This window comes from Leuciscus leuciscus (assembly GCF_965113295.1).
Source record: "Leuciscus leuciscus genome assembly, chromosome: 5".
Classification (NCBI taxonomy): Eukaryota; Metazoa; Chordata; class Actinopteri; order Cypriniformes; family Leuciscidae; genus Leuciscus; species Leuciscus leuciscus.
In genome coordinates, this window is record NC_138729.1 from 52,256,565 (window position 1) to 52,275,898 (window position 19,334).

Here is a 19,334-nt window from a genome sequence, read left to right on the forward strand (position 1 = left end):
GAGTTCCGTCTGACATCTCGTATCCTGAGGGAATGTTCGGCATCTCAGAGATCCCGTCCGTCTGTCCTTCACAGAGAAGAAGGCAAGAAGTGCATGTGCATATGATCTGCAAATAAGCTGTAGCATGTGTTTATACGCAGGGCCAAGTCTCTAAAGAGTGTGACTGCGGTTACCTGTCCATACAGACTTTACTGCATCTGCTCCTGTCTATACAGGGCCGGATTCACGGAACAGTTTCTTAAACATTTCGGTATTCCCAAAAATACTTCTTAAGAATGTCCTTAACCTTAAGACTAGCTACAAATAATACATAATATTACTACTAGGGATTCGCACACGTTCTCTAAAGTGAAACCAATGTTCGGTTGTAAACTAAAACACGATGGGTCTCATTTATGAAACGAATGTACGATAGAAAACGTACGACGGAATGTTTAACAGAACATGAGGATTCTCACACACATCACGCGCCCAAAGCGATTCTGTGATCCGAGAAAAGGAATAAAATAAATAAGACTACATGAAATATATTTCATAATAAATAATTAACAGACTAACAAAATTAAAAATATATTTTAAGTGCCCCTATTATGCTATTTTAAATGTTCCTAATTTTGTTTTGAGGTATTTTACAACATATTTACATGAATCAAAGGTCGAAACCACTTTAATTTTCTCATAATATACAGTGCACATCACCTCATTTCTCAAAGAGTCTAAAAACGGTTCGTTTGAAGATTTCAGTTTCTCTAAACTCCTCCTTCCTGAGAGCCTGCTCTGCTCTGATTGGTCGGATGGCTCAGTCTGCTGTGATTGGTCGACTGCTTACAGCGCGTGTCGTAAATGAAACGTCCATTACCATATCTGAATCTCAGCTCTTCGTCAGTGATACGAACAGTAACGATGGCGTCGGTTTTTCCGCATCAGTTCCAGTGTGAGTCTCGTTCTCTAGAAGTGCATCAAAGTGGATCCACAGCGTTTTCTCCACATGAACAACACAAATGTAACTCTTCCAATCTCGATACAACTGCAGTGTTTGAGGGCGGGGCAAAGAGACTCTGCTCAGCCAATCAAGAGCACAGGCTGGCATTATGCAAATTAGTTACATTGTAACAGGAAGTGAGAGTGGAATTACTGACGATTCGTTTCAGAAGTTCAGAATCGATTCTTTCTTTAAAACTTTATTCTTTCTTTATAAACTTTAACTTTGCAGACGTTTTATATTCGTAAGGTAATATTCGAAAAAGCATAATTAGGGCACTTATTTATAATATTTTGAACATTCTTATGAAGATTTTCGTGAATCCTAACGACTGTCAATCACGAACACTGGCTGTCTGAGTGCTTCTTTAGTAGCTGTGCTTATTAGTAAGTTATTTTATATTAATAGATGATTTCTGGACTGCGTGTGTGTTGTGCGTGTGTGTGTTGTGCGTGTGGAAGGGTCTCAGAGACAGTCGGCCATGCAGAAGGAGTGGGGAATGGCGAGAGAACCACAGACGTACCAGAAGCGTTAGTCCTCATTGGTCACTGATTGTAATTCTGTGAAAAATAATCAATATCAGCAGTAGGGATTGAGCCAGAGCGATGGGGAGGAGGAAGAGAAGGATGTGCGACACACACACACACACACACACATGGAGGAGACACAGAAACATGAACACTTCTCCAATCCAAGCTAACCAGAGACTGACGTCCAAAACCTCTCGTTTACTCGTTACTTAGCCAATTATGAGTTTTAATCAGTCACACAGCAAAAAATGCTTTTCTTACTTAGTATTTGTGTCTCGTTTCAGTCCAAATAAAAAAAATTTTTTAAATCAAGATGATTTTTTTGTCTCGTTTCAGTCCAAATATAAAAAAATTCTTAAATCAAGAAGTATTTGTGTCTCGTTTCAGTCCAAATATTAAAAAATTCTTAAATCAAGAAGTATTTCTCGTTTCAGTCCAAATATCAAAAAATTCTTAAATCAAGAAGTATTTTTGTCTCGTTTCAGTCCAAATATCTAAATATTCTTAAATCAAGAAGTATTTTTGTCTCGTTTCAGTCCAAATATCTAAAAATTCTTAAATCAAGAAGTATTTTTGTCTCGTTTCAGTCCAAATATCAAAAAATTCTTAAATCAAGAAGTATTTGTGTCTCGTTTCAGTCCAAATATCTAAATATTCTTAAATCAAGAAGTATTTGTCTCGTTTCAGTCCAAATATCTAAATATTCTTAAATCAAGAAGTATTTTTGTCTCGTTTGTCCAAATATCTAAAAATTCTTAAATCAAGAAGTATTTTTGTCTCGTTTCAGTCCAAATATCTAAATATTCTTAAATCAAGAAGTATTTTTGTCTCGTTTCAGTCCAAATATCTAAAAATTCTTAAATCAAGAAGTATTTTTGTCTCGTTTCAGTCCAAATATCAAAAAATTCTTAAATCAAGAAGTATTTGTGTCTCGTTTCAGTCCAAATATCTAAATATTCTTAAATCAAGAAGTATTTGTCTCGTTTCAGTCCAAATATCTAAATATTCTTAAATCAAGAAGTATTTTTGTCTCGTTTGTCCAAATATCTAAAAATTCTTAAATCAAGAAGTATTTTTGTCTCGTTTCAGTCCAAATATCTAAAAATTCTTAAATCAAGAAGTATTTTTGTCTCGTTTCAGTCCAAATATCTAAAAATTCTTAAATCAAGAAGTATTTTTGTCTCGTTTCAGTCCAAATATCTAAATATTCTTAAATCAAGAAGTATTTTTGTCTCGTTTGTCCAAATATCTAAAAATTCTTAAATCAAGAAGTATTTTTGTCTCGTTTCAGTCCAAATATCAAAAAATTCTTAAATCAAGATGTATTTGTCTCGTTTCAGTCCAAATATCTAAAAATTCTTAAATCAAGATGTATTTGTGTCTCGTTTCAGTCCAAATATTAAAAAATTCTTAAATCAAGAAGTATTTGTCTCGTTTGTCCAAATATCTAAAAATTCTTAAATCAAGAAGTATTTTTGTCTCGTTTCAGTCCAAATATCTAAAAATTCTTAAATCAAGAAGTATTTTTGTCTCGTTTCAGTCCAAATATCTAAATATTCTTAAATCAAGAAGTATTTTTGTCTCGTTTGTCCAAATATCTAAAAATTCTTAAATCAAGAAGTATTTGTGTCTCGTTTCAGTCCAAATATCTACAAATTCTTAAATCAAGAAGTATTTTTGTCTCGTTTCAGTCCAAATATCTAAATATTCTTAAATCAAGAAGTATTTTTGTCTCGTTTGTCCAAATATCTAAAAATTCTTAAATCAAGAAGTATTTGTGTCTCGTTTCAGTCCAAATATCTACAAATTCTTAAATCAAGATGTATTTGTCTCGTTTCAGTCCAAATATCTAAAAATTCTTAAATCAAGATGTATTTGTGTCTCGTTTCAGTCCAAATATCTAAAAATTCTTAAATCAAGAAGTATTTGTGTCTCGTTTCAGTCCAAATATCTAAAAATTCTTAAATCAAGATGTATTTGTGTCTCGTTTCAGTCCAAATATCTAAAAATTCTTAAATCAAGATGTATTTGTGTCTCGTTTCAGTCCAAATATCTAAAAATTCTTAAATCAAGAAGTATTTGTGTCTCGTTTCAGTCCAAATATCTAAAAATTCTTAAATCAAGATGTATTTTTTGGGGGGATTTGGGGAAATAAATCAAAATTACGTTTTTGCTTAAACAAGCAAAATTATCTGCCAATGGGATTAGAATCTTGTTTCTGTTTGAATTAACATAATTGTTACCACATTGGCAGATCGTTTTGCTTTTTTTAAGCAATAACTTGCTTAATTTTGATTTATTTCCCCAGAAAACAAGACTTAATATCTTATGGCATTTTACTTATCTAGTAAATGCATCTTGATTTGAAGAATTTTTAGATTTTGGACTGAAACGAGACACAAATACATCTTGATTTAAGAATTTTTTATATTTGGACTGAAACGAGACAAAAATATTGAGTAATAAACAAAAAAAGCATTTTTTGCAGTGCACAATCATCATGATGAATATTTAAAACTGTTTTTCGGGTCAGAGGTTTTGCAGTTCAGCGTGGCAAATCATTCCTTAGGGACTTCGGCATTACATTTAGGATTTAATAAGGGTTCAAATGAAAGGTGTGTGTGAGTGACTGCTGGGCAAGTGTGTGTGTGTTGCTGTCAGGAAGCAAAGCGTTAGTGTTAGAACGAGTCAAATCACACGCAACAGAAGACAAAAGTTCAGCAATGGACACAAAGTAAAACAAACAGAAGAAAGAGAGCAGAACCATCCCTCATGATGACCTTTCCTTTGGACGGTTAGTGAAGTGTGTGTGTGTGAGTGTGTGTGAGCTGCGTGTGCTGATGGGATCGAGACGTCCATTCAGTGACACATAGATGAGATGCTAAATATTAGAGCTGGGTGATATAGTAGTTAAAGCATTAAAAAGCCTGATATTTATAAGCCTTTTGATGATATCATTTCAAACAACCATTTTAGGAAAGATTAAAAATACTTGCAAGATGTAAAATACAGGGAAATTGTATCTTAAAATTGTCATCAATAAATACTTGTATATAAACTACCCCTCAAAAAGTTTGGGGACGGTACGAATAAAATAAAATAAAATACATTAATTCATAAGAGACGCATTTAAAAATGACACTAAAGACATTTATAGTGTAAAAAAAGATAAAAAATGTATACTTTTATTCAGCAAGGATGCATTAAATTGGTCAAAAGTGACAGTAAAAACATTTATAATGTTACAAAAGATTATATTTCAAATAAATGCTGTTCTTTTGAACTTTCAATTCATCAAGAATTCTAGAAATAAATAAATAAATCAGTTTCCACTAGGGATGGGCATTCGATTAAATTTTCTTAGTCGATCGTCGGGAGAATTAACGATCGACTATCGATTAATCATTAATATTTTTATATTGAAATTCATTATTTCTTTAACTTTTTATAAATTAAAAATGCAATGAAAATACAAAAATACAGTTTGTTTGTCCTCGATGAGATCTTTATTACAAGAAGATCAACTTGTGGCAGTGAAACTGGATGTTCGGTAGACTTGAAGATTCCTGCGGTGCTCTAAACCAGCGGAACCTGCAGCTGCGAGCACCCATGGCCACTTCATCCGTTTTCTGTGATCGGATAGCTATCCGCTCGTGAAAAGACCAAATCTAAATGCCCTCCGAAACGCATTCGAGACGGATTTAAATCCGATCGCTCAAACCACTTCAGGAGGAGATCTGAGACGCATTCCAGACGAAACTGGACAAGAGTAAATGCATCTGGTTGTTGAAACCACATATGTAAATTTGACTTATCCCAAAAATGATAAGAAATAAACGTGTGAGAGCGTGTTATAGGCTATATGTCATGTTATATCCAGATATGACGACGCTACTTCAACACGCATCACCACAGATGAGCATCTATTCATCAAGCCAACGTGCAAACTATCGCAAATCAAAGTTAAAGTCATTCATCAACACACAATCATCTTCATTAAAAGTAAAGAACCGAAATGATCTTACCAGGGCTGTTGCCGCAATATCTTGCTGCAGTCTTTGATTTAGAAATTTTCGCTGATGATCAATAAAATGCAGCTCATATAATTTGCTTTCGATGACGTGCAACAATTTAAATATGCATATAGCGCGGGAATTCAAGATCGGATTTATATCCGTTTTGCAAAAACACATTTATGTGACCAGGTGTAAATGGAATCGTTTTGATAAATCAGATAGCTATCCGATCTGAGAAAACGCATGAAGTTCCCATAGAACTTCTGCACCAGTCTACTGATTTCTGTTGAGAAAGATAAGCATGTTGACATGATCTGGGATCAGACGCGACCGCAACCTGGTGACAGCCAGTCCAGCCGCCGAAAACACCCGCTCTGAGGGGACTGACGTTGCCGGGATGCGCAGGTACCTCCGCGCTAAAATTAATTCCATTGCTTCAAGACTCACACTACGCAACGCAAACTGCATTAGTTTAATCAATAACAAATAAACGTGATCGACGAAATTCTTAACGATCAATTATCGATCGTCGATTAATCATGCCCATCCCTAGTTTCCACAACAATATCAAGCAGCACAACATTGATAATAATCATAAATGTTTCTTGATCATCAAATCATCATATTAGAATGATTTCTGAAGGATCATGTGAAAATTCAGCTTTGATCACAGGAATAAATTACACTTTACTATATATTCACATAGAAAAAATCTGTTTTAAATTATAATATTTTACAATATTACAAATTTTTTTTTTTTTTTATCTTACCGTCCTCAAACTTTTCAATGCTAGTGTATTCATGATAAAACACTTTAATCTATGAATAATGCCATGGAAAGACTTCTGTGAACACTATCCACACTAATCATTCACTGAATCTGAATATTTGAACCGATTCATGGAAATTAATTGAACTTATCAGCCTGAACACACTCATACTCGCGCGTCACGAGACAACAAAACAACCTGAAACTAGTCTAATGACACAATCTTTGACCAATAAGAAAGCACATTAAAAATGTCAAATCTTTTATATATATTTATATCTATATCACCCAGCCCTGCTGAGAACACATTGTGCATCAAACGTTTGAACGATAATAAGAGTTGGCGGCAGATCTCAATATGATTTGATGGCACTTTAATAACCATAATAATAATAATGAGTTGAATTTCAGTGATGGTTAAGACTGCGACTGCTTATCGTTTAAACGTTGGTATGGTGAACGGTTAACTCACGGTTAACTCACCACTGCACTTATTCCACCGGCTAGAATCTCACAATCCGCGGCTGAGAGCAAACGGATGTTCTTATTAGACGGCAGAAAGTTAGTCTTTTCTGAGCATCATGTTTCATGTACAAGTGTTTTATGTTGTCATTTCTGCACCATTAGACGGAGGGCGACGTCTACGCTAATCTGGATACATTTGAAAACGCATCTTTTCTCTACGTCTTGGCCTTTTGTCCACACTGAGACGCTCGAAAACTGAGCTTTTTGAAGAGAAGTGAGTAGAGCTGCACGATTAATCGTTAAAGTCCCTCGGTAGTCAATCATTTTATCCCTTAAAACTCATCTTTGATCACCAAAAATTACATATTTAAATGTTTTTTCCTTGGAAAAAAGGAAACACCCTTGCCTCACACACCCGTCGACACCCGTGCCTCATTTATATGCGGTTCTATGAATATGCAAATTAGCAAATGAGGATTTAGATTTTTCGGCTAATTTATCGGTTATCGGCTTTTAAATAGAATTATCGGTCTCTGCCAAAATGTTCATATTGATGCATCCCTGTTCATTACATTTTACTCATAGTATATGCAGTTCTATGAATATGCAAATTAGCAAGTCGGCTAATTTATCGGTTATCGGCTTTTAAATATAGAGTTATCGGTCTCTGTCAAATGTTCAAATCAATACATCCCTAATCATTACATTTTACTCATAGTATATGCGGTTCTATGAATATGCAAATGAGCAAATCAGCTAATTTATCGGTTATCGGCTTTTAAATATAGAATTATCGGTCTCTGTCAAATGTTCATATCGATGCATCCCTGTTCATTACATTTTACTCATAGTATATGCGATTCTATAAATATGCAAATGAGCAAATCGGCTAATTTATCGGTTATCGGCTTTTAAATATAAAGAGTTATCGGTCTCTGTCAAAATGTTCATATCGATGCATCCCTGTTCATTACATTTCATCATTAACACTAATAGGTTTTTCAGTGTGGATAAGAGAGTGTTTAGAAACACAAACGCCATTTTCAAATGTATTAGACATAGCTGGAATTGGTCGTCTCCTATTGGTTGGAAACCAATGTAAAACAAACAGATTGCATTTCCATTAGGTGGCGCTAGTGCTGCAGAAATTACACACTGTAGCTTTGACACTCACTCCTCCAATCTGAGCGCATTATTATTGTTTTCGAGCACAAATGCATTATTTCATCAGCAGTTCCTCCAGTCAGACAGTCTCACCTGGGCACGCCGGGAGGTGCGCGGTTAGGCCGGGACGGGACCTGAGGCGGGGGTCCAGCGAACGGGTCTGGAGAGGCTCCCGGGCGAGAGGGAACGGGGGGTCCGCCGGCAGCGGGGGGTCCCGGGGCCGAACCACGAGAGCCTGGGCGTGCCGGGGGTCCTGGAGGAGGAGCCCGTCTCTGAGGGGTCGGACTGGTGGCCGGAGACCTAATGGAGAAATATTGAGAGTAGGCCTGTCAAATTTGGCTTAAAAGCTAAATTCGAATTTCTTTCTTAAATATTCGCAAAATTCGAATTATATGGGAATTCTAAAGGCAATACTTAAAGATGCTGTATGTAACTTTATCATTCTAGTAAAGCATAAAAATACCATGTTTGAATCAAAGACGAGACGTCACCATTTTGGTTTCCGCATCAAATTAAATTTACAAAAGTGATTTTACATACAAAAAAAAACCCATTTGAATTTCTTTAAATATTCGCAAAATTCAAATTGTATGTAATTCTAAAGGCCATACTTAAAGATGCTGAATGTAGGCTAACTTTTTCACTCTACTAAAGGTCTACTTTGATAAAGTCCTTCACAAGTGTAATAAAGATCCACTTATAAAAAGGATAAAAGACATTTCCATGTTTTGTTTCCTTAAAATAGATTGTAGATAAATTTCCATCTTATCTGGCGCTCGTTTTCTTTTCGTCGTATAAATTATCCTGATTCTATTTCATTGTAAGAAACCGCTGGAAATGATTCAAGTGAACTTTCCGAATGAATCAAAAGGAATAAATTTCAGACCTTTTTGTTCTGGTTCGAACAGAAGAGTGAATCATTTGGAATTCATTCATGATTCTTAATAGCTGATATGATTTTTGAAATATTGTCTGGGATATTATAGTAATATTTCACAAGCGATGCCCCTGACCTGGTTTATGTTCGTAATAAATGTCTCTGGTTTTATTGTGCGCAATTCATCAGATAATTTTTATTTATTTTTTTACACTTTTATCCAAAGCGACTTGCATTGCATTTCAAGGTTCACATTTACATTCTTATCAGTTCTTGCTTTCCCTGGGAATCAAACCCATGACCTTGGCGTTGCAAGCGCCAGCGCTCTACTGTTTGAGCTACAGGAAAGCTATGTTTAATAATTATCAATAATTATTTGATTATTAAATAAAGTTATCAAACTAGTCGATCCGAACTTATTTCCCACTAAATATGTAAAAGTTTTACATCACATTCGAAAAGTTAGGTCATATGTGTTCTGAAGGCAGTTTCACATTGACTTTAAGAGCAGCAACAAAGGCAGAAAATAATAAGAAATCAGCCTTTCTTAATTTTGGTGAATCTAGAGAAACAAACATGTATAATTGTTCTCATCTCTAAGGATTCTGTGGTGGCCAATAAGTTAATTTCACATCCTCCAGTAGGTGGTGCTACTGTTCCAGTCTGTAACTGAGCATTAGTGGTGTATTATTGTGGTATATTATTGGATGTAATTTTGTTTTGAACTGAAGTAAGGCTTCAGGCATGAGCTTAGCTCATGAATATTAATGAGTTCCTGCTGACATCACAGGGGCCTTCCTGAACTGTCCTCTAATATTAATGAGCCCAGCATTAACCCAAATAGGACGAGTAAAATCATGCAAATTCACTATGATAGATTATATATATTATGCGCACGTCTTTTTCGATAAAAACGCTTTTTTATGCACATTTTTGGAATTTATGAGCATCTTGGCGTTTCCATCCAGCATATATATTTTTTGCGATATCCCAAAATGCACGTAAAAATATGTGTATGGAAACCTACACTTCCGTTCAAAAGTTTGGGATTGGTATGATTTTTAATGTTTTTAAAATAAGTTTTATTGTGTTTACCAAGGCTGCATTTATTTGATTAAAAATGCAACAAAAACTGTAATATTGTTAAATATTATTACAATTTAAAATAACTATTTTCTATGTAAATATAAAGGCTAGTAAAGTGTAATTTATTCCTGTGATCAAAGCTGAATTTTCAGCATCATTACTCCAGTCTTCAGTGTCACATGATCCTTCAGAAATCATTCTAATATGAGGATTTGATGATCAAGAAACATTTATGATTATGATCAATGTTGAAAGAAAACGGTTGTGTAATTTTTTATTCCAGGATTCCTTGATGAATAGAAAGTTCAAAAGAACAGCATTTATTTGAAATATAATATTTTATAACATTATAAATGTCTTTTGTCACCTTTGACCAATTTAATGCATCCTTGCTGAATAAAAGTTTTCATTTCTTTTAATTTCTTTAAAATAATTCTTATTGACCACAAACTTTTGAATAGGGTTGGGTATCGGTTGGGTTTTATCCGATACCAGTACTTACTCGGTATTTTTCAAACGGTTCCGGTGCTTAAACGGTTCTTAAACCGGTACTTAAGAAAACGAAACCGCACACACTTTATCAAAAAAATAATACCTGTGTGTGTTTTCTGAAAAAGATTTTCTGATTTCTGATTAAATAAAAAATTGTGCCGTTTAAAAGGCTACTGATTAAAAGGCTAGCCGAAAACACTTAAGTTAAGATCAAAAAATGTTCTTCTCATATTATTTATATATATTATATATTATATTACGTATTATATATTATAGACTTTTACAAAACAGAGAAATATCTGACACTGAGCAGAAATATTTAACACGCATAGTATAGCCTCATATAAATATACTTGATATACTTCATACTTGATATGCAAGATTTGCAGTTGGCATTAAAATACTAGACTTACCCGAAGAGGAACACTGCAGCTGAACTTGAACTTTAGTCAAGAATGTCAGAGGTTTTGGGTTCTAATCCGCATTCGTAGTTTTTTGTTTGTTGTTGTTGTTTTTTTAAACCGATTATTCTCATCAGTGGTTGTAAATCAAGCAGGGACACTTTGTGTGCATTAGGCTATATTTTTTGATTTCACCAGAACTCTCCGCGCACATACTCATCTGAGACGCGAGCACACACACACACACACACACACACACACACACACACACACACACACACACACACACACACACACACACACACACACACACACACACACACACACACACACACACACACACTCATCTGAGACGCGAGCACACACACACACACACACACACAAACTCGCGCACATACTCATCTGAGACGCGAGCTCACACACACACACAAACTCACGCACATACTCATCTGAGACGCGAGCACACACACACACACACACACACACACACACACACACACACACACAAACTCACGCACATACATCTGAGACGCGAGCACACACACACACACACACACACACTCGCGCACATACTCATCTGAGACGCGAGCACGCACACACAAACTCTCCGCGCACATACTAGACGACGCCTCATAAATAGATCGATCTCTGTAACGTATTGAAGCGCGTCCGCGTCCAACGTATTGAAGCGCGCGTGAAGAAAGTGCGGTGTGCGCGAGCCACAATAATCCGCGCCACTGATCGCAGATCGCTAGATCAGAGCGCTAGATCGTCTCTTATTTAACAAACGAACTAAATGAATGCTCTGCTGGTTAACTGGAGATGTTTTGTTATTGGATCATTCATGCCGCGAGATGTTTTATAGGGGGCGGTGAAAAAAGTCAGGCACCGAAATCAGGCACCGAAAGTTGCGTTCTTATTCGGTCTCGATACTACCGTTTACGTCGGAACCGGTTCTCTATTGGAACCGGGTTTCGGTACCCAACCCTACTTTTGAACGGTAGTGTATAATGTTACAAAATATTATATTTCAAGTAAATGCTGTTCTTTTGAACTTTCTATTCATCAAAGAATCCTGGAACAAAACTGTTTTCAACATTGATAATAATCATAAATGTTTCTTAAGCAGCAAATCATCATTTTAGAGTGATTTCTGAAGGATCATGTGACACTGAAGACTTTTTTTGGTATTTTTAATCAAATAAATGCAGCCTTGGTGAGCACAAGTCGATGCTCAAACTGATCCCAAACTTAAAATAAAAATATAATTACAATAAAAAACAATTATTTTAAATTGTAATAATATTTCACAATATTAGTTGTTGTTTTTTCGTTGTATTTTTAATAAATTAAATAAATTAATTAATTAATTAAAAATAAAAATTTTAATAAATAATTTACAATTAAAAATGTAAATAAATACAAAATAAATGCAGCCTTGGTGAGCATGAGAGACCCAAATCGCACTGATCCCAAACTTTTGAGCGGCAGTGCGGCGAATGACACACTGAATGCCCAAGACCTTCATCCCCCAGTAAAGACGTGATTTCCTCATGGATTAACCCTTGGCTGTCTCCGTGTTCCCCCGAACGCACCTTCCCCCGGAGCCGGAGCGCTGCACCTGCAGCCAGGAGTCGTCCACGGGCGGAGGCAGGGCCGTAGTGACGGTGGTGGTGCTGATGTCCCCGATGATCAGGAGCGCTTCTTTCAGAGCGTGATACATGCGGAGCATCTCGTCTCGGTGCTGCGCCTGATCCGCAGACTCCTCCATCAGTGTGTTCTGGTCTCCACACGAGTACAGCTGAGCCAACAGCTCCGCGTTGATGAACTCCTTCGTCTGAGAGAGAGAGAGAGAGAGAGAGAGAGAGAGAGAGAGAGGATTAATATCAGTGTTTTAGTGTAGTGTGGATTAGGGCTGCACGATAGTGAAGAAAAATGAGATAACATTAAATAACGCGATATGCGATGCGATAATGCTTAAAGTGTGTAAAATAAACTTAATTATCTTTCAAATATATTTAAAATTATTTCTCTTAAATTGTTTCACAATCTTTTTGTAACAATAAAACATCCCTACAGCTTCTGAACGTGAACATCAGTGTTTTACTGTATATAAGAAGTGTTATTGTAACATCAGTGTAAACCTCGGGGTTCAGGGGTTCAGGTTATCCTACATTAGGGTTATTATTAACAACACAAACTGAATAATCAAATGTAAAAATAAACACTGCTTAGTTTTCACTGTATGAATTAAATATATCCTGATTCTTATTAAAGCTACAGAAGTTATTCAGCCGAGAGCAGAGAGTGATTTTCTCTTTGTGTTTTCTTCATGACCCGTCATTGCAAGCCGTTGCGATATGCATATCACGATACATTTGCGATATTTCGATAATTTTAATATATTGTGCAGCCCTAGTGTGGATCATAGTGTGAGCCGTGTTTCAGGCTTTTAAAACCCCATAAACTAGTTGATGAACAGCTCAATTTTATTCACAGACTCAAACTATTTGTAATTTGGTGCAGATGCTGATATTTGGACAGAAAGTAAGATGACATTTTTGAGATCTTTATAACAGTATATCAGACCTAACACAAATATCAGTCATCACTCTATATCGGCCAATAATGCGTCTTAATAAGATGATATTGAAATGCTTCGTTTTTTTTATTAAAGCTCTGTAGTTTTAAAACATATAGGCCTAATGCAAATGCAATGTAATACAATGATGACTGAGAGATGAACAAATATTAGGGATGCACAGATATGAACATTTTGGCCGATACCGATAATCGGTAATTCTTTATATTTGAAAGCCGATAACCGATATATTGACCGATAAATCTAAATCCAAATTTGTATAAAGTTTTTGAGAGCCTGATTACAAAAACAAAAGTCTCACCATTAAAATCCACGTCCCACGCACACAATTAATTCTATGCTAATGTTATGTATCCGATATGACAGACTTGCGCTGCACATGTTGCACTGAACTGTATTTTCCTTATTGAAGTGATTCCAATCATATTTCAAGCAATTCAAAACCCTCATGTTGAACATCTGCATCTGCTTTATAACATCGGCCACATTTTCTTATCGGCCCGATAACGATAACATTATCGGCTGATACCGATATTGTGACCGATATATCATGCATCACTAACAAATAAACCTTCATCAAAAGCCTGATGGATCATATTTGATACTCAGCCACTAGGCTTCCATAGACCAACATCACGAGGGCTTCTGCTCAACACAGACGAGCCTCTGACGCTGCTTACATTGTTGATCATCAGATGCATGATGGTCTTGGGCATCAGGTCTCGTACAGTCTTGTTGACGATGCTCATGTACGAGTCCACCAGGTTTCGGATGGTCTCCACCTGCCGCTCCAGCTGAGGGTCCAAGGAGTGCATGAAACCATCCGAACCGTTCTCTTCCCCGGCGTCGCTCTACACACACACACACACACACACACACACACACACACACACACACACACACACACACACACAAGCACAGAGATCTGGAGAAATGCACAACGCAAATGCAAAAGATACAGACATGATATAAAATGCTTGTACCTTTTCCTTCTCCTAGTGTGATGCAACGGGACGCAGCGTGAGAGAGAGACAAAAGCACATCTTCATTTATCCTGTCGATCACGGATGCCCAAACTAGGGCCCTTTGATCAGAGTTCATACAAGGTGCTTAAAGTACTCGAATCTGACTTGTTGAAATTTAAAGTCCTGGAAAACACTTGAAAACAGCCATATTTATGAAGAGGCACTTGAAAAGTGCTTGACTTAATTAAATACAATATATATATATAAAAAATTTGATTTTTTTTTCAAAAAAACTAAATTTTTCACACAAAATTAACACTTACATTTTAATTAACACTTTACTGTATTAACAATATAATATACTTAATTAACAATTTAATTAAAAAAATTAACACTTTAATTTACTGTATTAACAATACAATATAATATATGATATAAGTTTGTGTATGTTTTTTTTCTTCAAATCTCATATATATCATATTATAAACAATTTATTTTTGGATTAATTTAAATGTTCTTTTAGTTTCTTAAATGTTTTATTTCATTTTTCTAAAATGCCAGTTGGTGTTCAAAAAGTAACTAAAACATTAAAACTGGATTAGTTAAGCAGATTGCTTAATGTTTCGTAAAATTATGAGATCATAAATCAGGGGAACCAAGGCTAACCACTTTACATTTAATATAGAAGTTTTGTAGATAACTATCAACATGCACCAATGCTACATTTTTCTAAATGGCATAATCATTCGTTAACAAACAAGTATTCATCACTTCAATGAGCTCATTGTTTCTGCCATTAATTACTACATTGTTTAAATAAATACATTTTTAGCTAACTGTGATTTTGTATATGCACATTTCTGAGATACATAACTTAGACAGTCACCTCTGATAATAGATCACTCTAAATTGTAATATGGACTCATGCATTTTCTGTAAAGCTGCAATGAAACGATGTTGTGAAAAGCGCTATACAAATAAATGTGAACTGAATTGAATATAATGCAACTTTTCAAGTTTTTTAAGTTCGATTTTTGGCCCTTTGTTGTAAAAAGATGAAGTAAAGATGAACACAAACCACCACACGCTCAGGGTAAACGCCGGCGCGCAGGAACGACGCCTTCCACCCGTCCACGTCCTCCTGACTCTCACAGGCCAGCTCCAGCTGACGGTAGTCCTTATACACGTTCCTGTCGCACAACCAGAGGCATCAGATGGTGTGATCGATTTTTTTTTTTATTAATCATAACTAACTAAGCCGTATTTTATTTTTACATTTGATTATTCAGTTTGTGTTGTTAAATAACCCTAATGTAGGATAACCTGAACCCCTGAACCCCGAGGTTTACACTGATGTTACAATAACACTTCTTATATACAGTAAAACACTGATGTTCACTTTCAGAAGTTTAGGGATGTTTTACTGTCACGAAAAGACTGTGAAACGCGTATGTAGGTTATGTAATTTTAAATATATTTTAAAGATAATTTAACGTTTATTTTACACACTTTAAGCATTATCGTATCGCATATCTAATTATTTAATGAGTTATCGCATTTTTCTTCAATATCGTGCAGTCCTAGTGAAATGCACCATCCAAACTTAAATGGCTGTAATTCAAGAATGCTTTAGGAATATAGACGTACGTTTGGTCTTGTTTCAAAGAAGACACTCAGCAGATTATTACAGCAGATAAAAAAATTAAAGTATAAAAAAGTTGTGGAAGTTTAAATTTACTATAAATTAAAAAAAATTACTGTATTTTTTATATAATTTTTATAAAAAAAAATATTTATTTAAAAAAACTATAACATCAAAGCCATATGTCTAACCAAGTTGTGTTCCAAATTTGAAGTTGATATCACAAAAATGTAAGTTCACATAAGATTTTGTTTAGGTGTAATACCAAAAATAGCCACTGGGTGACGCACACATTCCATTGAATTTTTTTAATGCATTCTCCTGTATCAAATTACTACATTTCTGTCCAAATATCACTGCTATCACAAAATATGGAACCTTGAGACTCAGACCTTTCCGACAATGTGTTTTGGTCAAGATTAGAAAAGGTTTTGATTTTTAGAGTAGCCTAGTTAAAATTAATTTTGTAATAGGACACCTGACACCGCCCAATAGGGGATGAGCCCGCAAAAAGAATTTAGATTACCGTTTCTATGGTAACGCAAACGTCCAATTTTAAAACAGTTTTCACAGGACGAATTTCGAGTTCGTAAGCTTTCGAATCATACCTAATTTATGATAATTACTAAAATATGCGGTTACACTTTATTTTAAGGTGTCATTTGTTACAGCGTATTTATATATTTAAGTACTGAGTAATTAGGCTATAATTAACTACATGTACTTACTATAGGGTTAGGTTTTGGTTGAGGGTTAGTTGCATGTAATTATGCATAATTTACTGTTATTACTACGGTAAGTACATGTAACAAGGACACTGTAAAATAAAGTGTTACCAAATATGCAATATGAAAAAAGGCGATAAAAAAGAAGGGCTAAACTACGTCACATTACAAAAGTTAAGCAGGGTGTGTAAGACTTTTTTCATGTTGGCTTTTTCATGTTGTGCTGGATGACTTCTGACCTTTGCTCGGTGTTGAACAGGGCAAAGATGTGTTTGCTGGACATGAAGCCCTTCTCCACGTCTCTGAGCTTCAGATTGTCCACCTGCAGCATGTACTTCTTCTCTTTCTCCTGCAGGGGGCGGAACAGAGTTTACTGAGGTTAATGAAACCTGAAAGACTGATGCTGCGTCTCGATTCGCCTTCTTATACTATGCCCTAAAAGTATGTACTCTTTTTGTGAAGAGACAGTGCACACTTCTGAGTGTGTAGCAGAAGAGTAGACAAGCTTTGAGTAGACAAACTATCATCACGTCATACAATTGCGTCTTTAACGGTTTCTCTCTGTCTCATCCTGTCACAGTAAACTGACCTGTCAATCATCTTGTCACATTTCATTTCCTACCGTACTGGAAAGAAAATATCAGCAAATGTTTTTTTTTATGCACATTTTTAGAATTTATGCACATCTTGTTTTTGTTTTTTTTATCCAATATTAAAGCTATGTTTCATTAGCATTAGCTGCAAACATAGCTAATGATACTGAACTAGAGAAGATATGTTTATAAAACAAATGAGCGAAAACCATCGATCTGTGGGATTTTCTTCCTTATTTTGTAAATCATAAATATGATAACTTAGTAAAGTAACATCACACCTAACAGTTAATACTTAAAAGTCCCCCTGTAGTCAATCATTTTATCTGTTAAAACTCATCTTTGATCACAAAAATGACATATTTAATGTAGGGCTGTAATCTCCCAGTCGATTAGTCGATTAATTGGTCGATACGTTCTGGCTCGACCAAAATTCTGATTGGTCGTTTTTTTGCCGCGTTCATTTCATCAGTTTTGCCGTGTTCATTTCATCAGGTGGAAAGCACTAATTGCTAATGGGGGTGTTTTCAGAGCACCGCTGTTTCACAGGTAACAGTCTGTCTTCAGAACACCCCCCTTGCTTTCACTTCTTTTGGATTAGCCCAACCCACTGGAGAAGAGAGACAGATTGAAGAAAGTAGGCTACTAGAAGGTTTGCTGAATATTATTTATTTTATTGTGAGAGCGTTTAATTCATAGTCAGTCCTCTTCTACCATGTCAACAAAGACATCGGCAGTGTGGCATTTTTTAAAAAATAGAAAACAGGAAAAAAGTCGAATACAAATTTGCGCTGTGCTTGATGTGTTTGTATTCGTTTTGAGCCTATGCTTTATTTTTCAGTTATGCACTTTTAGTTTCTGCTCTTGATCTGGTTTGTTTAATAAATATTCTTTTTTTATTAAAGTGGACGAGCCTTTTGTGTTTAAGAGTAAAAGCTTTAAGTTAATAGTCTATTCGTGTCTCAGCTGAGCTCCACCGAGCGGCTGCACAGAGCGGCTGAAATGATAGTGTCTGTAAGTTATTATAATACATATGACAAAAACCATTGTCTAAATTATGTTGTATATTCCTCAAAAGTTATTGTGATGATATCACTAGTTGACAATCATAGGCTGATATTGCGCAGGTGCACGTGATGCAACGCTGTCAGAGCCGACAGACTCGTGTGACTCATTTCATTGCAAAATAATTAGGTCAAAAACGATTTAATATACTGCAAATAGCCTACTAGTTTTTTATGTTTATTTATAATTCATTTAGGCGGACAACAAGGCTACCAAGTACTGCGCACAGTGCGCATCTAATTAATTTAACGTTTTTTTTTTCCTAACGTCATTTTTAGTCGATTTTTAGTCAAATTTCAGGATTTCAGTCGACCAAGATTTTCTTTGGTTGATTACAGCCCTAATTTAATGTTTTTTTCACAGAAAAAAATTTCTTAATGCTTTAAAATATCTTGAATGTAACCCGACACCCTTGCCTCATTTAGTATGCGCGGTTCTATGAATATGCAAATGAGCCCCGCCTCCACTCACTCACTCAGCTCAGAGATCCACTGGTTGACGATCACACGTTGATCTGATTGGTTACAAGGTAGTTTGTGATGTCAGAAACACCAGCGATTTCAAAGCGTGTGTTTGAGACTGTCTTTGGTTCACTGCAGTTTTAAGGAGGAAATACTCAGCAATGCTGTCGACTTATGAACTTACACATGGTTTGTCTTAAAGCAGATTAAAAACACCACATAGACACATAAACTACATTAAACGCTGGATTTACACCACAGCCTTAAGGCTACATTTTAAATACCCGGATGATGCACTTAATTAAAACGAAAAGACAAAGTGTGTAATGTTGGACACTTCATGCACTCGACTGTCGCAGATTTAATTACGTAGCGAAAGGGGAGGAGCCTCAGTATAGTGCATCATTTAGGACATTAGTGTGAGAGGTTTATTCAGATCATTAACATGAGTGATAATAACAGTGATGAGTGACTATAGTAACAAAGAAAGAGTGCAGAG

The 19,334-nt window shown here is 35.6% G+C and overlaps 1 protein-coding gene across 10 annotated transcripts in view; it reads right to left on the minus strand.

Moving 5' to 3' along the window:
- The window catches only part of dnm1a (dynamin 1a), a gene marked incomplete at its 3' end in the record, with an annotated part of 103,095 nt that overhangs the window by 7,222 nt on the left and 76,539 nt on the right, over positions 1-19,334 (minus strand). For 3 of the 10 annotated variants that reach the window (XR_014206336.1, XR_014206337.1, XM_082171221.1), the window contains exons 16-22: positions 16,956-17,065; positions 15,428-15,539; positions 14,368-14,379; positions 14,065-14,235; positions 12,378-12,619; positions 8,020-8,226; positions 1,506-1,542 (exon numbers count right to left, since the gene is read on the minus strand). Coding sequence is in view for 5 of the 10 variants with exons in the window: in XM_082171221.1 (XP_082027347.1) it covers positions 1,521-1,542; positions 8,020-8,226; positions 12,378-12,619; positions 14,065-14,235; positions 14,368-14,379; positions 15,428-15,539; positions 16,956-17,065 (876 nt within the window). Of the gene's footprint in view, positions 1-1,505; positions 1,543-6,780; positions 6,822-8,015; positions 8,227-12,377; positions 12,620-14,064; positions 14,236-14,367; positions 14,380-15,427; positions 15,540-16,955; positions 17,066-19,334 lie in introns of those variants that run through there. The other 7 variants (XR_014206339.1, XR_014206340.1, XR_014206338.1 and 4 more) reach the window with 4 other exon arrangements.